Source organism: Monodon monoceros, unplaced genomic scaffold (assembly GCF_005190385.1).
Source record: "Monodon monoceros isolate NGI ecotype Baffin Bay Population unplaced genomic scaffold, NGI_Narwhal_1 Super_Scaffold_12, whole genome shotgun sequence".
NCBI lineage: Eukaryota > Metazoa > Chordata > Mammalia > Artiodactyla > Monodontidae > Monodon > Monodon monoceros.
Window position 1 is genome coordinate 167,282,375 of NW_021703768.1, and position 16,935 is coordinate 167,299,309.

General features: G+C 48.8%; 1 protein-coding gene across 2 annotated transcripts in view; it reads right to left on the reverse strand.

Moving 5' to 3' along the window:
- Positions 1-16,465, reverse strand: part of PGPEP1 (pyroglutamyl-peptidase I) — a 37,930-nt gene extending 21,465 nt beyond the window's left edge. The window contains exons 1-2 of one of the 2 annotated variants that reach the window (XM_029216579.1): positions 16,343-16,450; positions 14,216-14,268 (exon numbers count right to left, since the gene is read on the reverse strand). In XM_029216579.1, the coding sequence (XP_029072412.1) occupies positions 14,216-14,268; positions 16,343-16,376 (87 nt within the window). In that variant the 5' untranslated portion in view covers positions 16,377-16,450. Of the gene's footprint in view, positions 1-14,215; positions 14,269-16,342 lie in introns of both variants that reach the window. The other variant, XM_029216578.1, reaches the window with a different exon arrangement.
- Positions 16,466-16,935: the final 470 nt, after the last annotated feature.

Genomic DNA, 16,935 nt, shown 5'->3' on the forward strand with positions numbered 1-16,935 from the left:
CACCTGGAGACAAGGACATCTGGAGGGTAGGTGGGGCGAGGCAGGTGTGTGTGCGGGGGAGAGTCTCAAATGCCAACACCAGGATCTGGGACCCCAGCCCTCTTGCTAAGCCCAGTTACGTGTGAGATCAGGAAGCCCTCCCCGCCGGACAGAAGAGGGCAGAGCGCAAACCTGCTCCCCAAACATGGTGCACGGTGAGCTGCAGACACTGATGGGTAGGGGGCTGGGGGGGAGGGTGGTTATATTTTGTGTGAAATCTATTTTAAAAGACACTAAAGAGAAAACTTTGTAAAATATTTAATTTCTCCCACAATCATTTTTCTTAGTCACTAATATTTTTATTCTTCATGCTCCTTTGTCTTCTCAACTCCCTGGACTGTGGTGATGGGAATCAGAGGGGACTTTCTTCAAGAGTTTATGGATTCAGAGACGAGGCAGGCCTGGTGCTCACTGGCACATAACCATGATTCCTACCTGACCGTATTGTTTTTTACACCATTGAACCCCTGAGAAGTGCTGGAGGTTTTAGATCTGTGCTCCCTGTTTCCATTCCCGTGATTTTATCAATATTCACCCTGTTTGTGCACGCTGCACGCCCGGAGTGATTATTTTGAATGGCCACACATTAAAAATAATAGGATGTTATAGACCACTGTTTGCTTGACGCTTGTTGGATACACCCAAGTTTTGTTTTGGCAAATTGATTTGGAGATCAAGCCCCATCTCCTCCCCAGCACTGCCCCAGCCTCCTGTCCCCCAAGGCAGCATATAAAATCACAACGCAGGCTTTCCCTGCTTCCGCTCTGCTGTGGCTCCTGCCACGCTCAGAATAAAAATCTTAACTCCCCACCATAGCCCACGATGCCCTGAGGGGTCGGGATGCTGCCCTCCTCTCCCTTTGTCCCCCTTCTGCTCACTTCTCCCAACACAGCCTCCCACATACCAGACTCACTCCTGCCTCAGGGCCTTTGCACTGGCTATTCCCTCCACTTAGAATGCTCTTCCCATCACTTTCCAGTCAGTTGACTCCTTAGCCTTCATGTCTCAGCCTCCCAAGAAGATATTCTGGATGCCCAGCCTGCTTTACATGCTCTCTCGGTCCCACAGGTCAATGTCCTGGCCACGGCCCAAGATGTGCACACATTAGGTGCTGGTGAATGTCGGCTGAACAAGTGAGAAGTTCAAGCTTGGACTGAGAACAAATACAGACCCAGGTGAGCCTGGGCAAGTACCCGACCCTCCTGAGGGTGCCTTGTTTTTCTTAACTGTAAGTGGGGGTTTGGACTCATTGCTGGCTGTGACCCCTTTCCTTTTCATCCTTTCCTACATTTAAAAGTAGCTCCTCACTATTTGCAACAGCCGAAGTATCCATCACTGGATGAAAGAATATAAACAAAATGTGGTCCATCCATACAGTGGCATATTACTCAGCCATGAAAAGGAATGAAGCACTGACACATGCTACAATGTGGGTGAACCTTGAAAACATCATGCTGCATGAAAAAAGCCAGACACAAAAGGTCACATATTATATGACTCTGTTTATGTGAAATGTACAGAACAGGCAAATCCACAGAGACAGACAGCAGATCAATGGTTGCCAGGGGCTTGGGGACTGGGGATGGGGAGTGACTGCTAACGGGGACAGGATTTCCTTTTTGGATGATAAAAATGTTCTGGAATTAAATAGAGGTGGTGGTTGGACAACACTGTGAATGTAATAAATGCCACTGATTTGTACACTTTAAAATAGTTTTATACTATGCAAGTTCATCTCAATTTTTTTAAAAAGGAAAAAAACAGCTCTTAATTGCATGGATGGTGGAGGGTAGGAATCAGGGGTGGAGCCTCTAGAGCCAGGTGACCAGGTTTGTTCTCCCTCCCCTCCCCTCACTCCCTGGCTGGGTGACCCTGGGTAAGTCACTCAACCTCTCTGTGCTCCCCTCCCCTCACTCCCTCATCTGTAAATGGGTGAACAGTAGTACCCATGTCATAAGGAGAAAAAATAAAACACTAGAAGAAACTAGAAAAAATAAAACAATGTTAAATTATACTTTAAAACGTTAATGTGTTTCCTTTAAAAAAAATCCAAAACAATCCAAAAAAAATCCAAAATTTCTGCCTAATATGGCATAAGTGAAAAAAAATAGACAAAATATGTAAAATAACAGTTTTCAGACGTGGAGTTGAGGAGTCAAAGCTGAGGTTCTAGAAAGTGTAAGAAGGCTACAGTTTGCAGAGTGGAGTCATGGACAGGAGGTACCTGGGGGGAAGAGGAGGTAGGGGGAGGGAGAGGAGGGGGGAGGGGAAGGGGAGGAGGGAAGTAGGTAGAAAGGAGAGAGTGTGTAGAGAGGGAGAGAGGAAGAGAGAGGGAGAGAGAGGGAGGAAGAGAGAGAGATCAATCTAGAAGTTGATCCAGAGATCTTTTGAGAGTCCGAGGACTGATGGGTTTACACGCATGCAGAGGCCAGGGATAGAGCCACCTGAAAGGAACAGAGGGAACAAGCCTCCGAGCTCACACCAGGTTGGAAATCCTTGTTCCCACCAGCCAGAGTGGAAAAACTTCACAAGGAAGTGGAGAAAAATTAGCCCCAGAGTGGAGACTGCTCTGGTCCTGCCTAACAAAACTGAACAGCAAGCCTGGAAAGGAACTGTTTCCAGTAGCTTAATTGTATCCCAGAACAAAGCTCAAGAATATTTTGAGGAAATACAAAAGGATACAGCATGCCACAAGGTTAAATTCACAAGGTCTGGCATCAGTTGAAACTTACCAGGCATGCAAAGAAGCCAAAAACTACCACCCATAATGAAGAGAAAGATCAATCAATACAAACAGGACCGGGGGCTTGCCTGGTGGCGCAGTGGTTAAGAATCTGCCTGCCAATGCAGGAGGCACGGGTTCAAGCCCTGGTCCAGGAAGATCCCACATGCAGCGGAGCAACTAGGCCCGTGAGTCACAACGACTGAAGCCCGCATGCCGCAACTACTAAAGCCCGAGCACCTAGAGCCCAAGCTCTGCAACAAGAGAAGCCACTGCAATGAGAAGCCCGCGCACCGCAACAAAGAGTAGTCCCCGCTCGCCACAACTAAAGAAAGACCGCACGCAGCAACGAAGATCCAACGCAACCAAAAATTAAATAAATAAATAAATTTTTTTTTAAAGAAAGGAAGAAACCCTGCTATGTAACCATTGTAAATATAAATTTAAAAAAGAAAAGAAAAGAAAGGACAAGGGAATTCCCTGGTGGTCTAGTGATTAGGATTTCACGCTTTCACTGCCGATGGCCCGGGTTCAATCCCTGGTCAGGAAACTAAGATCCCTCAAGCCACGTGGCATGGCCAAAAAAAAAAAAGAAAGAAAGAAAAAGAAAAGAAACAGGACCAGAAACAACACAGATGGTAGAATTAGTAGATAAGGACATGAAAATAGTTGGTATATATATATATATATATTTTTTTTTCTTGCGGTACGTGGGCCTCTCACTGTTGTGGCCTCTCCCGTTGCGGAGCGCAGGCTCCGGACGTGCAGGCTCAGCGGCCATGGCTCACGGGCCCAGCCGCTCCGCGGCACGTGGGATCCTCCCGGACCGGGGCACGAACCCGTGTCCCCTGCATCGGCAGGCGGACTCCCAACCATTGCGCCACCAGGAAAGCCCCAAATATGCTAGACTTTTTTTTTTTTTTAGTTGGAATATTTTTAAAAAGCCAGACAGATCAAGTTTGAAGCCCCCTCACCCCGAGTCTGGGTCCCATTCCCATACTTCAGAAGAAAGTACTGTTAACAGCACACACATCCATGCAGACCTATTTCTACCCCTTCTACACACCTATCTGAGAAAACACATAGTATTTATTTTTACATCAATTGCATCCTTCAGCAACTATGCTTTCTCCACTCAGCAGTTGGTTTTGGAGATCTAGCTACATTATTACATGTAAATCTTGTTCTTTTCCCTTTTCCCTGCTGCATAATATTCCATATCAGAAATTAGCTGTATTTAAACATTCCCCTACACTGGAATATTTAAGTGGCTTCCAATTTTCCTCAGTTTTAAGCCATACTGCAGCAAGCATCCTTGTGCACATTCCTCGCACCCATGTGTGAAGCATAAATGCTAAAAAGTGACCTAGTTGCACTGCAAGATCAGAATATGTATGCTAGTGAGTGATACTATCAAATTGAAGCCTGCTTTTCTTTTCTTTCTTTTTTTTTTTTTTTCTTTTGGCCACACCACAAGGCTTGCAGGATCTTAGTTCCCCGACCAGGGACTGAACCCGGGCCACAGCAGTGAAAGCCCAGAATCCTAACTACCAGGCCACCAGGGAACTCTTGAAGCCTGCCCTTCTGACCTCAGACTCAGTATATACTAGAGGTAGGGGAAAAACTTAAGGGTTTATAAATGAAACTTCCCTTAATCCCCAAAAGGAGACCCAGTGAGCTCTTTTCCATCTTAAAAACAAATTCAATGGCACCAAAAGTACAGACAATAAAAGAAAAAAATAGAGAAATTAAGATTTCATAAAAATGAAAAAAAATTGTGAATCAAAGGACGCAATAAATAGAACGAAAAGACAGCACCTGGGGTGAAAGAAAATATTTGCAAACCGTGTATCTGACAAGGGAATTTATATCTAGAATACAGTTGACCCTTGAACAACACGGATTTGAACAGCATGGGTCCAATTATATGCATATTTATTCTCAACAGAATACTACAGCACCACACAATTCGAGCTTGGTTGAATCTGCAGATGCAGAACTGTGGATATGGAGGAACAAAGCATATGGAAGACTGACTGTAAGTTACAGATGGGTTTTCCACTGTGCAGAAGGTAGGAGCCCCTAACGTCCAAGTTGTTCAAGGGTCAACTGTATATAAAGAATGCTTACAACTCAATAATAATAATAATAATAACCTAACAATTTAACTTTAAAATGGGCAAAGGACATGAATAGACATTTGTTCAAAGAAGCTATACAAGTGGCCAATAAGCACAAGAAAAGACGCTCAACGTTATTAGTCATTAGGGAAATGCACATCAAAACCACAGTGAGATATTATTTCACACCCACCAGGATATCTTAAAAAAATGGAAAGTAACAAGTGTTGGCAAAGATGCGGAGAAATCAGAACACTTGTGCACTGCTGGTGGGAATGTAAAATGGTGCAGCCCCTGTGGAAAACAGCTTGGTGGTTCCACAAAAAATTAAACATAGAATTACCATATGATCCAGCAACTCCACTTCCAGGTATATATCCAAAATAACTGAAAGCAGGGTCTTGAACAGATCTTTGTATATCCTTGTTCATAGCAGCATTATTTACAATAGCCAAAAGATGGAAACAACCCATATGTCCATCAGCTAATGAATGGACTAATTAAATTTGGTATATCCATACAACAGAATACTATTCAGCCTTAAAGAAGAAGGAAATTCTTTCTGACAGATGCTACAACGTGGATGAACCTTGAAAACATTATGCTGAATGAAAGAAGCCAGACACAGAAGAACAAAAGCTGTATGATTTCACTTATGTGAGGTCGCTAGAGCAGTCAGACTCATAAAGACAGAAAGTAGAATGATGGGCGCCAGGGACTGGGGGGAGGGGAGAATGGGCAGTTAGTGTTTAATGGGGACAGGATTTCATTTTGGGAAGATGAACAAGCTCTGGAGACGGATGATGGTGATGGGCGTACAACAGTGTGAATGTACTTAATGCCACTCAGCTGTACACTTACAAATTGTTCAAATGGTAAATTTTATGTTATGTATATTTTATCACAATTTGAAAAAAGAGAAAGCAGGAAGCTACAGTCTATATCAGTCTCCTTACCTTTGAATGGCTCCCTGAACACAGACCCTAAAGGCATCTGCTGTGTGCTGACACCAGGGACTCTCAGAAGCCTGTTAATTTATTTTTTTAATGTGAACATTTTTTTTTTTTTTTTTTTCTTTGCGGTACACGGGCCTCTCACTGTTGTGGCCTCTCCTGTTGCGGAGCGCAGGCTCCGGACGCGCAGGCTCAGCAGCCATGGCTCACGGGCCCAGCCTCTCCACGGCATGTGGGATCTTCCCGGACCGGGGCACGAACCCGTGTCCCCTGCATCGGCAGGCGTACTCTCAACCACTGCGCCACCAGGGAAGCCCTGAACCACTTTTTTAAAAGTCTTTATTGAATTTGTTACAATATTGCTTCTGTTTTATGTTTTTGTGTTTTGGGCCGTGAGGCATGTGGGATCCTAGCTCCCCAACCAGGGATTGAACCCGCACCCCCTGCATTGGAAGGCAAAGTCTCAACCACTGGATTGCCAGGGAAGTCCGTCAGGAGCCTCTTAACAGGAAGACAAACAGCTTCCCTCGGGCCTCTGCCCCTGAGTCCAGGATCTGAGCACATTACTCCCTGCAGCCCAAGCCGTTCCCTGTGCACCAGACTCTCTCCATTGGAGATTTTGAATTTGGCTCTTTACCAACTGTACTTCATTTGTTGAAAGCTGGGAACTGTCAGATTCCATTTTGCTGTTGTTGTGTTTTTTTGTTTGTTTGTTTTGTTTTTTGTTTTTTTGCGGTACGCGGGCCTCTCACTGTTGTGGCCTCTCCCGTTGCGGAGCACAGGCTCCGGACGCGCAGGCTCGGCGGCCATGGCTCACGGGCCCAGCTTCTCCACGGCATGTGGGATCTTCCCGGACCGGGGCACGAACCCGTGTCCCCTGCATCGGCAGGCAGACTCTCAGCCACTGCACCACCAGGGAAGCCCCAGATTCCAATTTTAAATCCTCCACAACTTTCTGGAATTCCTTTCTGCCTTTTCTCTCAATCTCAATGGAAAACCTAAAATCTACGGAGTATGGGACTTCCCTGGAGGTCCAGTGGTTAAGACTCTGAGCTTCCACTGCAGGGGACTCAGGTTCAATCCCTGGTTGGGGAACCAAGATCCCACATGCCGTACAGCATGGCCAAAAAAAAAAAAAAAAAAAAGAAATGAAATGAAGTAAAATAAAATAAAATCTACAGAGTAAATATCCACTTCCAAGCCCTCCACACACACATAATTTGCAGGAATTTCAAATCCCCAACTGCCTGGGCAGGAGGAAGGACCCAGATATGTGAAGGCACCCAATCTGGGGTCCTCCTCGTTTCCCTTAAATGATGAGCTGTGTCCCTTTATCAGGATCTTGAACATGTAGGGGAAATGGGGATACACAAACTTTTCATTTTTAAGGAAAGTGGGGACTTCCCTGATGGCACAGTGGTTAAGAATCCGCCTGCCAATGCAGGGGACACGGGTTCGAGCCCTGGTCTAGGAAGATCCCACATGCCGCGGAGCAACTAAGCCTGTGCAACACAACTACTGAGCCTGCGCTCTAGAGCCTGCGAGCCACAACTACTGAGCCCACGAGCCACAACTACTGAGCCCACATGCAACAACTACTGAAGCCCACGTGCCTATAGCCTGTGCTCCGCAGCAAGAGAAGACACTGCAATGAGAAGCCCGCACACTGCAACGAAGAGTAGCCCCCGCTCGCTGCAACTAGAGAAAGCCTGCACGCAGCAACAAAGACCCAACACAGCCATGGAAAGGAGTGAAGCATTGATTCATGCTACAACAGGGACGGACCTTGAAAATGTTATGCTGAGTGAAAGGAGACATAAAAGGCCACATTCAATTATGTTTTCAAAAGTGAAAAAGAAAAAGTGAGCACTTGGCCCAAAGAAGCTAAAGTCAGACACACTTGGCTTGGGCTTCCCTGGTGGCGCAGTGGTTGGGGGTCCGCCTGCCGATGCAGGGGACGCGGGTTCGTGCCCCGGTCCGAGAGGATCCCACATGCCGCGGAGCGGATGCACCCGTGAGCCATGGCCGCTGAGCCTGCGCATCCGGAGCCTGTGCTCGGCAACGGGAGAGGCCACAGCGGTGAGAGGCCCGCGTGCCACAAAAAAAAAAAAGTTCCTATAAAAGGGTTTCATCTTCAAAGAATTCATGGAAAAGGCTCTGACAAGTACAGGTTTCTGGTAACTGACTATACTGCTGAACTGAATGAATAAGCATTTTCAGAACTCTAATGGAAAAGTGATGAATTCATAAAAGTGCTAACAAAAGATCAAGATGAAAAACAATTAATTACATGGGACTGAGTGCACTGATGAGGATGATTATAATTTGTGTGACTTTCTGTTTGAATAAAAAAATAAAGTTAAAAAAAATGCATTTCCAAAAAGTGAGCCTGAAACCAAAAAGGAAAGAAGTGCTCAAGAATGATACAGGAGCCAGCCTGAAGGGGCTGCCATGGGCCAAATCTGGGACAATTTGAACATCAAAATTAAGAGAGAAGGATGTAATAACCTATACAGGAAAAGAATCTGAAAAATAATAGATATATGTATATGTATAACTGAATCACTTTGCTGTAGACCTGAAACTAACACAACACTGTAAACCAACTATACTCCAATATAAAATAAAAATTAAAAAAAAATTAAGAGATTATCGTCTGTTGAAGACAGTACCCATGAGTCCACGCAGATACAAATAAACTCACAGAAGGTCTTAAAAAGTGTCGAAGGTAAGATGGAATTAGAAAACCATCATTTGGCAAGCATCATACTAAAATAATAACTGATTCAGGTGAGACTCACCAGGGGATGCTAATATGGTCTCAAAGTATCTCTTTACAGGGTCTCAAAGTATCTCTCTACGGATACTTTTTCATCACAAAGGGCAAGATAGTAACTTTGCAAAGAAATCCATCAGACCTCACCTTTAGCAAGTGATCAAGGTCAATGATACCAAGAATGAGACACAGCAATATAACCAGTGCCTCCTGATATGATGCACGGATAAGGACACAACATTACTTCTGTGGGATTCCTGCCCCCAATACACACACAGCCTCCATCTAGTCATGAGGAAACACTTGGAGGAGCCACCCTGACGGACACTCTCCAAAGGATTGAGCAGTTCTTAACAAACATGTCATGCCATGAGACACAAAGGAAGACTGAGGAATTTTCCAGACCACAGGGGATTAAAGAAATGGGACAACTGAACCCTACATATAATCTGGAACTTTCTTCTGCTGTGAAGGACATTAACAGGGTGGTTGGCAAAATCTGAATAAGGTCTGTAGATTATAGAATTGTATCAATGTCCAATAAGCCTGATTTTGATCACTGTGCTGAGGCTGTGTTTTAGGAAACACACAGTGACTTATTTAGGGACAGAGGAGTATCATGTCTGCAACTGACCCCTAAATGACACAGAGCACGACAGTTCCTCAAAATATTAAACACAGAATTACCATAGGATGCAGTCATTCCACTTCAGGGTCTATACTCACAAGGACTGAAAGCAGGATCTTGAAGAGATATTTGTAGGCCCATGTCCATGGCTGCATTATTCAGAAGAGCTAAGAAGTAGAAGCAACCCGAGTGTCTACTGACCAATTAATGGATAAGCAAAATGTGGTATATACAGCTTGCGACCAGGCAATGGGATATATATCAACCTTCAAGAGGAAGGAAATTCTGACACATGCTACAACACGAATGAACCTTGAAAACATTATGCTAAATGAAATAAGCCAGGCGCAAAAGCACAAAACTGTATGCCTGCATTTATATGAGGTCCCTAGCGCAGTCAGATCCATAGAGACAGAAAGGAGAATGTGGTAGCTGCCAGGAGCCGGGAGAGTGAGGAATGAGCAGTTAGTGTTTAATGGGGACAGGGTTTCAGTTTAGGAAGATGAAAAAGTTCTGGAAACCAATGATGGTGATGGCTGCAAAACAATGTGAAGGTACTTAATGCCACTCAGCTGTACACTTAATAATAATGGTTAAGGTGGTAAAGCTTATGTTATATATATTTTACCACAGTTTAAAAAATGACTTGGAAGTCAAAAACATTTTTAAACTATATTTAGCTACCTACCTATTTATCTATAGAGAAAAAGCAAATGTAATATAATGTTAACACTTGGGGAATCTGGGTGTGAAAGGACTTCTTTGTCATCCTCTCCTGCCGTGGCTGGGAGGAGAAATCTCCAGCAAAGACATCTCAGCATAAGGTAAATAATCTCATCTATCTTTACATCCTGTCAACCACAACCCAACTTTTTCTTACCCTCCTGTCCCCCACAGCTTGAAAGTTCCCTGCCCCCTCCCGTTTCTTTTCCCCATGGCCCTGGCAGTGCTTTCTGGCAACATGATGAAAGTCCAGTAATGAAAAGAATCCATCTCCCAGGTTAAGTGAGGACTTAAAAGGATCATCTTTATTTGTTCAGAGTTTCACTCAGGGAGTTATCCCCAAAGCTGTCCACAGGACAGGCCACCCATATGCCCAGGCAAGTCAATTTGGTGGAAGAATCTCTATGGGCAGCGGGGGTGGGGTACTGAGGAGGCTACTAACTCGGTTAGTGACCAAGTCAAGGAACCCTCTATACGGTGCAGGAACCCTCCCGGTGGCCACCATGACATGTGATACGTCAAGGTCGGACCCCCAGCTCAGGGCAGCAGCCCCGCCTTATGGATCCTATCTCTGCCCCTCTCCCTTCACCCAGCAGAACAGGTGCTACATGCTGAGCACCACTGCCCGCCCAGAGTAACTCAAGGGTCTCTCCCACTGGGTGATGTTTACCAAGCCATTAGTGGGAAGAATCGCCCACATCGACTTTTGACGGTAGGAAATGACCTGGTGCCACCAGGGAGCCATGGAGTGAGTCACCTTCTTGTCCTAACCGTTCCTCCTCATGTCCTCTGGGTCCCCACCTACCCCCTCCCCATCTGGGGGAAAAAATAAACTAAGAAACCCACCATCAAAGAAATACACACACCCCATGGCCAGCATCCCCACAGAGAGGCGTCCACATGCTCGCTAGAGACCCTGAGAGGGGCATCCTTGTTGCTTTACTCTTGGGGAGCAAATCCTGAAGCCCCCAGTGTCAGTGCCAATGGGAGGAGGGGTGGGTCGGGAAAGGAGACAGTTGTCCCCCCGCCACACACACACACACACACACACACACACACCAATACAGGCTGAGGAAAAGCGGCCGGTGCCAGAGGAACACAGAGGCTATGCCATCCCATTCATTTCTTTGCAGCTTGAGACCAGGCAAAACTCATCTGCGGTGACGGAGCTCAGGAAGCAGCGGAGGAGCGATGGGGGGCAGGGGGTGGGGTAGCAGGAAAGAATGTTCTGGGTTGATGGGAATCAACCACCTTGATCGAAGTACTGGTGACATGGGCATAAATACTTCTCACCAAAGTGATGGGGGCACTGAAGATCTGTACATGTTTTTATACAAATGATTCCCCAATTTTAATAAGGGCAATGGAGGGGGAGGAGCAGCTGTACCATTCATCTGAAGTTAAGAGAAGTAGGTGGCCCGTAATCAAGCGAAATTCTTGGCCTCTGACCACTTTCTGCTCCAAAAGGGCTGGACAGTTCTCCTGGGGGGAGGGTAGCAGCGCACCCCAAGTCCCACGACAATCTGCAGCCAGCACAGCCGCCAAGCACGGACTGTGAAAGTAACGGGGCGTGTGCGCCCCAGACAACACATTGTCTACACCCCATCTACCTGACAAGACCCCGCCACGCGGCTGCGTCTGACCGATTCCCTTGACCCCATAACAAAGACCCGCTTTGTTCCCTGGTTAATATCCTTAGCAGGTCTGTCTAGACTCACTGTGGCAGTAATTGTCCTGTGATGTCACCAGGACCTGTGACCCGACTCCTCCTTGCCCCACTTGGGCAGAGAAGCCTACAGATGGCCCCAAGCCAAGGGGGTCCAAGCCCTCAACACCCACCTGAGCCTCCTAGGGCGAGAAAGACCCGCAGCCAGCATCCCACTCCCACCACCCAAGACCTGCGGGGAGACAGGAGACTTGAAAAATGCAGTCCCTCCTGTGTGGGGTGCCAGGGGCAGTGGCATTTTTTCCTGGGAAAGAGGAAAGGAGGGGTGCCCCTCTGTCCCCAGAACTCCAACCTCCAGAATGTGGCTGGTGGGAAACAGTTCACTCTCTGGTGGGGCGCCAGTTCACCCAGGGCATGAAGAAGGAAGGTCAGATAAGAGAGGAGAGAGACAGAAAGAAAGAGAGAGCGAGAGCGAGCGAGCGAGCGAGAGAGAGAGAGAGAGAGAGAGAGAGAGAGAGAGAGAGAAGGAGGTGGGAGAGGGAGAGAGAGACACACCCAGAGAGAGACAGAGAGTGACAGAGAAACAGAGAGAAGGGGAGAGACAGACAGAGAGAAGTGAGCTGGTCCCTGGCAGAGGAGAAGGAGTTCCTTCCACAGGTGGCAACTCGAGCTTCAGAAAAATCGGTTGGGACAGGAAGTAACAGCTGCTCACTCCGCCTCACCAAACACCCGTCTTCAGCTTGAGGTGACAGACATCAATGGTTGCCCACAACTCATGTCTGGATCACACCAAGAACACTCTGAGGCATATTTTCTTGAGGGACGGATTTGACCCATCCAATGACTACACCCTTTCCATGGGCAAATCTGTTTTATCCAGAGTAACTGAAAAGCACCACCAGCGGCTCCTAGCCACCCCATGGGTGGATCCGGCAGATGCTCTGCTGTGCAGAAGGCATGGGACCCAAGTGCAATTCCATTGACACCAAGTTCTAGAACAGGTAAAAAGCACCTATGGAGGCCATAAAGTCAGCAGAGAGGTTTACACCCGGGAGTGGGGTTGGCAGGTGGAGTGGGAGTAGCTGGGAAAGGACACAAGGGGCTTCTGCAATGGGGATGAACAGAGAAGGGGCTGAGAATGTTCTAGGTCTTGATCTGGACTCAGGTGCTGCGGAGGTACACATGTGTCAAATTTCATGGGCTAACACTGCTGTGCGCACTCAGGCTATGTATGGGCAACTCCAGTTTTTTTTTTGTTGCTGCTTTTTTAAGGGAAACAATTGGATCTGGGAAGGTTGGCATTTTTTAGCTGGGGAATGGTGGAGAATTCTCTCTTCTTGTCTCATAAAGTTGAGGAAGAAAACTGAAAGTCTTCTAGAGGTGAGGTCTGGAGAGATGGGTGACTGAAATATAAGGGGTATGTCCCCACTGGCAGCAGGATGAAAAGCTGCCATCTTCCACCATCCGAGTCCCAAAGCTCAGAGGGATTTCCAAAGATTGTTTAATTGATTTTTCTCCTATTTAGATGCAGATCATAGTGTCTGGGGCCCAGGAATTCAGACACACGGCTTTGTGTCCACTCAGCCCCGTGAAGACTCCTGTCTGAAACTTGCACAAAGCCAGACACACACGTCTTCAGAAACACGCTGTTTCCTTTTTGTCTGGGGCTCCAGGGAGCGAGTGCGACGAGCAGGGCCTCAGACATGCTCCCATCTGCGGAATCCCGGGGATCCTGTCCCTCTGTTCTGCTAGCAAAGTGGGGTGAAAATTTGTAAAAAGGGAGAGGAATGTGGCCAAGATTTTGAGGTCTGGAAGAAGGGTAACAAAAAAGGTGGGGCACCCCAACTGGGAATAGACACACTGAGGTTTCAGCTTGGATTTTTCTCCGAATTCAGGGCTCTGGAGTGGAAAGCAGGGGATGCTTTAAATCAAGAAGCTAATGGGCTAGGATTAACACGAGCTTGGCTCTGGTCCGTGCAAATCTGATTTATATAAGGAGGAAACTTTTCTCTCTTTCTCTCTGCCCATTGTTCCCCAGTCTGTCCCTCCAAATGCCCCAGCTGACAAAGAAACTGGAAGGCTCAGGACAGCGGGAGAGACCTCCTCCCTCGCAATATGCAGCCTTTGCTTCCTCCAGCTGCCAGGAAGCAACACTGAGGGTCACTGCACCCCCTCTACAAGGTTAATACATCCCCCAATATCCCTGCCTGGTCCCCCAAAACCTGGCTGTGGCATGGGATACTTCCGAAGAAATGCCACTCTGGTTTCTGAGCTGGATGACCTCAGATAACTCTCTCTGTGCCTCAGTTTCCTCATCCATAAAGTGGGCACAAGAATAACTGCACCTAAGGGCTGTTGGGAGAATTCAGCATGCTGGGCAGCAAAAAACGCTTGGCGCAGAGCAAGCACTCAACAAACGCAAGCTACAGTGGTAACTATCTGAGAGGAAGTGTATATCAGACTTAAATATCTCTCAGGAAGCTTCACAGGAGACATTCTCTTCGTAGGTTACTTCCTTTCTTTGGTATCAAGTATTTCCAGAGGAAGCCCAGCCCCAAGCCTGATTCCTCCCCTCTGGATCCAGTTACCTGGACTGCAATCCAGCTGGCATTCACAGTGTGTTCCCCAAAAGGGCCGAACCCTGAAAAAAATAAGAAAAGCAGCATGTCACCACCCAGCAGCCCCTCCTGGCCTGCCCAGACACAGGCTGCTGCTTTCATCCAGGAGAATGGAGCAGGGAGCTTTGGGAGCAGCTGCCACCTGGGACAATGTCGGGGGCCTGGTCCCAAGTTTGGGATGCACCCAGTGGTCCTTCAGAGCCCTCCATCACACAAACTTGTCTGCTCTTAACAGAAGCTGTGAGTCCTTTCTCGTCCTCACTTTCACCTGACTTTCATGCCCAGCAAGAGGCCAGTGCCCTCCTTTTGCCCCAGAAAAGGCTGGCCTTGTTCCCTTCCCGATTTCTTCCCCTATCCTTGACCCCCAAATATAATATAATTTTATCATTGTCTTTGTGCCTCCGCCCTGGACTCTGGAACTGCAGGGCCATAGGCGGTCTGTGAATCATCACCTAATAAGGAACGGCCCTTAAGGGATGCATGTGTATATCTCCCAGGTCAGGCTGTCCAGACATCATCCCACCACCCTCCTCCCTACTCACTCAAACTCCAGGCCCCATTTACAAACCAGATTCTCACCTGAGGATGTGCTAAGTGCTCTGCATGCCCTGTGGCATTCAGCCTCTCTGTGCCTCTCTTTCAGGCACGGGTGTTTCCTGGGCCCATTTTAGAGGAGCTGGGACTGAGGTACAGAGAGGTGAAGCCAGCTGCCCAAGGTCTCACAGCAAGAAGACGGAAGAGCACGGATTCAAACACAGACCCAGGAAAGTCTGTGGCCTCCCTCTTCTAATCGCCCCCAACACACCTAAAAAATAAACCTCTCTAAAAAATAAACCTCTCTAAGAAAGGCTGTCATTGAACCATGGGTCACTCCAGTTGGGCCAAGTATCCCAAGTGGTATCATGGCCCTGGGAGGGATACTGTTCCCTGGATCATCAGGGGGCCCCCAAGTAGGGTCAGAACCTCTCCACCCCTTTCCTCCTCCTGCATGGACCAAGTATGAGTCCCAGCTCAGCCACTTACAAACAAGGTGACCTCTGTGAGCCTCAGTTTCCCCCTCTGCAAAATGGAGGCAGTAAAGATTTAACGAGCTCATGCAAGAAAAATGCCCAGTCCCGTGGCTGCCTGCTGAGTCAGGACTAAAGTAATAAATAAGCAGATATAGGAGGGCTGCAGGGGAAAGTGGCCCTCTGGCAACTTGACACACCTGTTTGTCAGATAAGTGGCTTCTTCCATATTCCTGGGAATTCCAGGACCAGCCCAAACCTCCCTGGACCACAATATACCTGTTCGAACCTTAGCTGGATTTCTCACTCTGACCCTCCTGACAGGGTCAAAATACCGCACCACCACCCCCACCCCGACCAGAGGCCTGGCAGAAATTGACCGCACACGAGGCTCCGAGGAGCCTAGAGGAGAAGCAGTTAGTTTTGGGGAGTAGGTGACAGTGGGGCAGGGGTCCAGGCTCACCCACAAACAGCCCAGGCAGGAAAGATTTTGACCAAGACAGTCCTTGGGACAAGCGGAAGAACGGCTGGGCACCCGAGGTTCCCCAAATTTCACCTGCCCCTGCCTGGGGGGAGCAGCCCCCCGTTAGCGCAGGGCTCGGGGAGCAGTGGCTGGCAAGAGATTAACTTATCACGGGGCACTTCCTGCCCGCAAATCGACCTTTGTCCCCTGGGACCGGGGGTGGTGACAAACCCGACCTCGGGAGGGGCAGGGAGGAGTCCAGTCCAGCCTGCCGGCCGGGCAGACATAACAAACAAGTGCCCGGAGGGTCCCTGTCCCCAACCGGGGAAGGAAGGAGGCCAGAGGGGCCTGCTCCGTGTGGGGCACTTGGCAGGACACCCACGTCCTTGCCTGCCCCGACTCCTGACAGTGGGACCACAGGGGCGCCCCCTTCTCCACTTTCTCTGTCGCGCGGACTGAGCTGGGCTCCCGCGGGCGATGACATCTTCCAAACCTGGGAAGACTTCTAGCACCTGCCCCACCCGGGCCACCGCGCTTCTTCCGGCCCCGCTGCCTCCGGAGCCGCCCGACCCGCCCCCGCCATGGACCGCGGCTGCCGCGGCCGCCATCAGAGCACTACCCGCGTACCCGTCACCACCACCGCCTTCCTCGGCTGTTCCATGGCGGGCTCAGGCTGCGCCTTTGACCCACTCCTGTCCGGCCCGGCAAGCCCGTTGCTGCCGCTGCCGCCGCTCGGCCACCGCGCCGCCCCGCCCCCAAGCCCGGCCCCGCCCCGCCCTGGCCCCGCCCCCGGCCGGCCGCTGGGCGTGCGCGTCCCCGCGACCAAGATGCAGAGTGCACGCCCCATCCCTAACTCTCCCCACAGTAGTGCGTGGTTGCCCCCACTCCCCAACCTCAGTTTACCCACCCGTACGATGGGGACAGTTCGTCCTGCAGGCTGTGGCCGCTTGAACTCGAGTCACACGCTGGGGACGAGCCTGTTATGCATTCCACAATGTTCACCGATCGCTTGCTGTGAGTTATATCGGTGCCCCCCACCTCCCTGTGAGCAAGGCTCCATTATTCGGCCCCTTTTACACCGGGCACCCACAGCTGGGTGGTCCCCAAAGCAGGCTCCTGTGTTGCTAAGGAGGCTGACGTAGCCCCAGATACCTGGGCCTCCCCTCCCTCCTTCTCCCCAAACACAGCTGCTCTAGACCCAGCAGTCCTCCAAGGGCCCA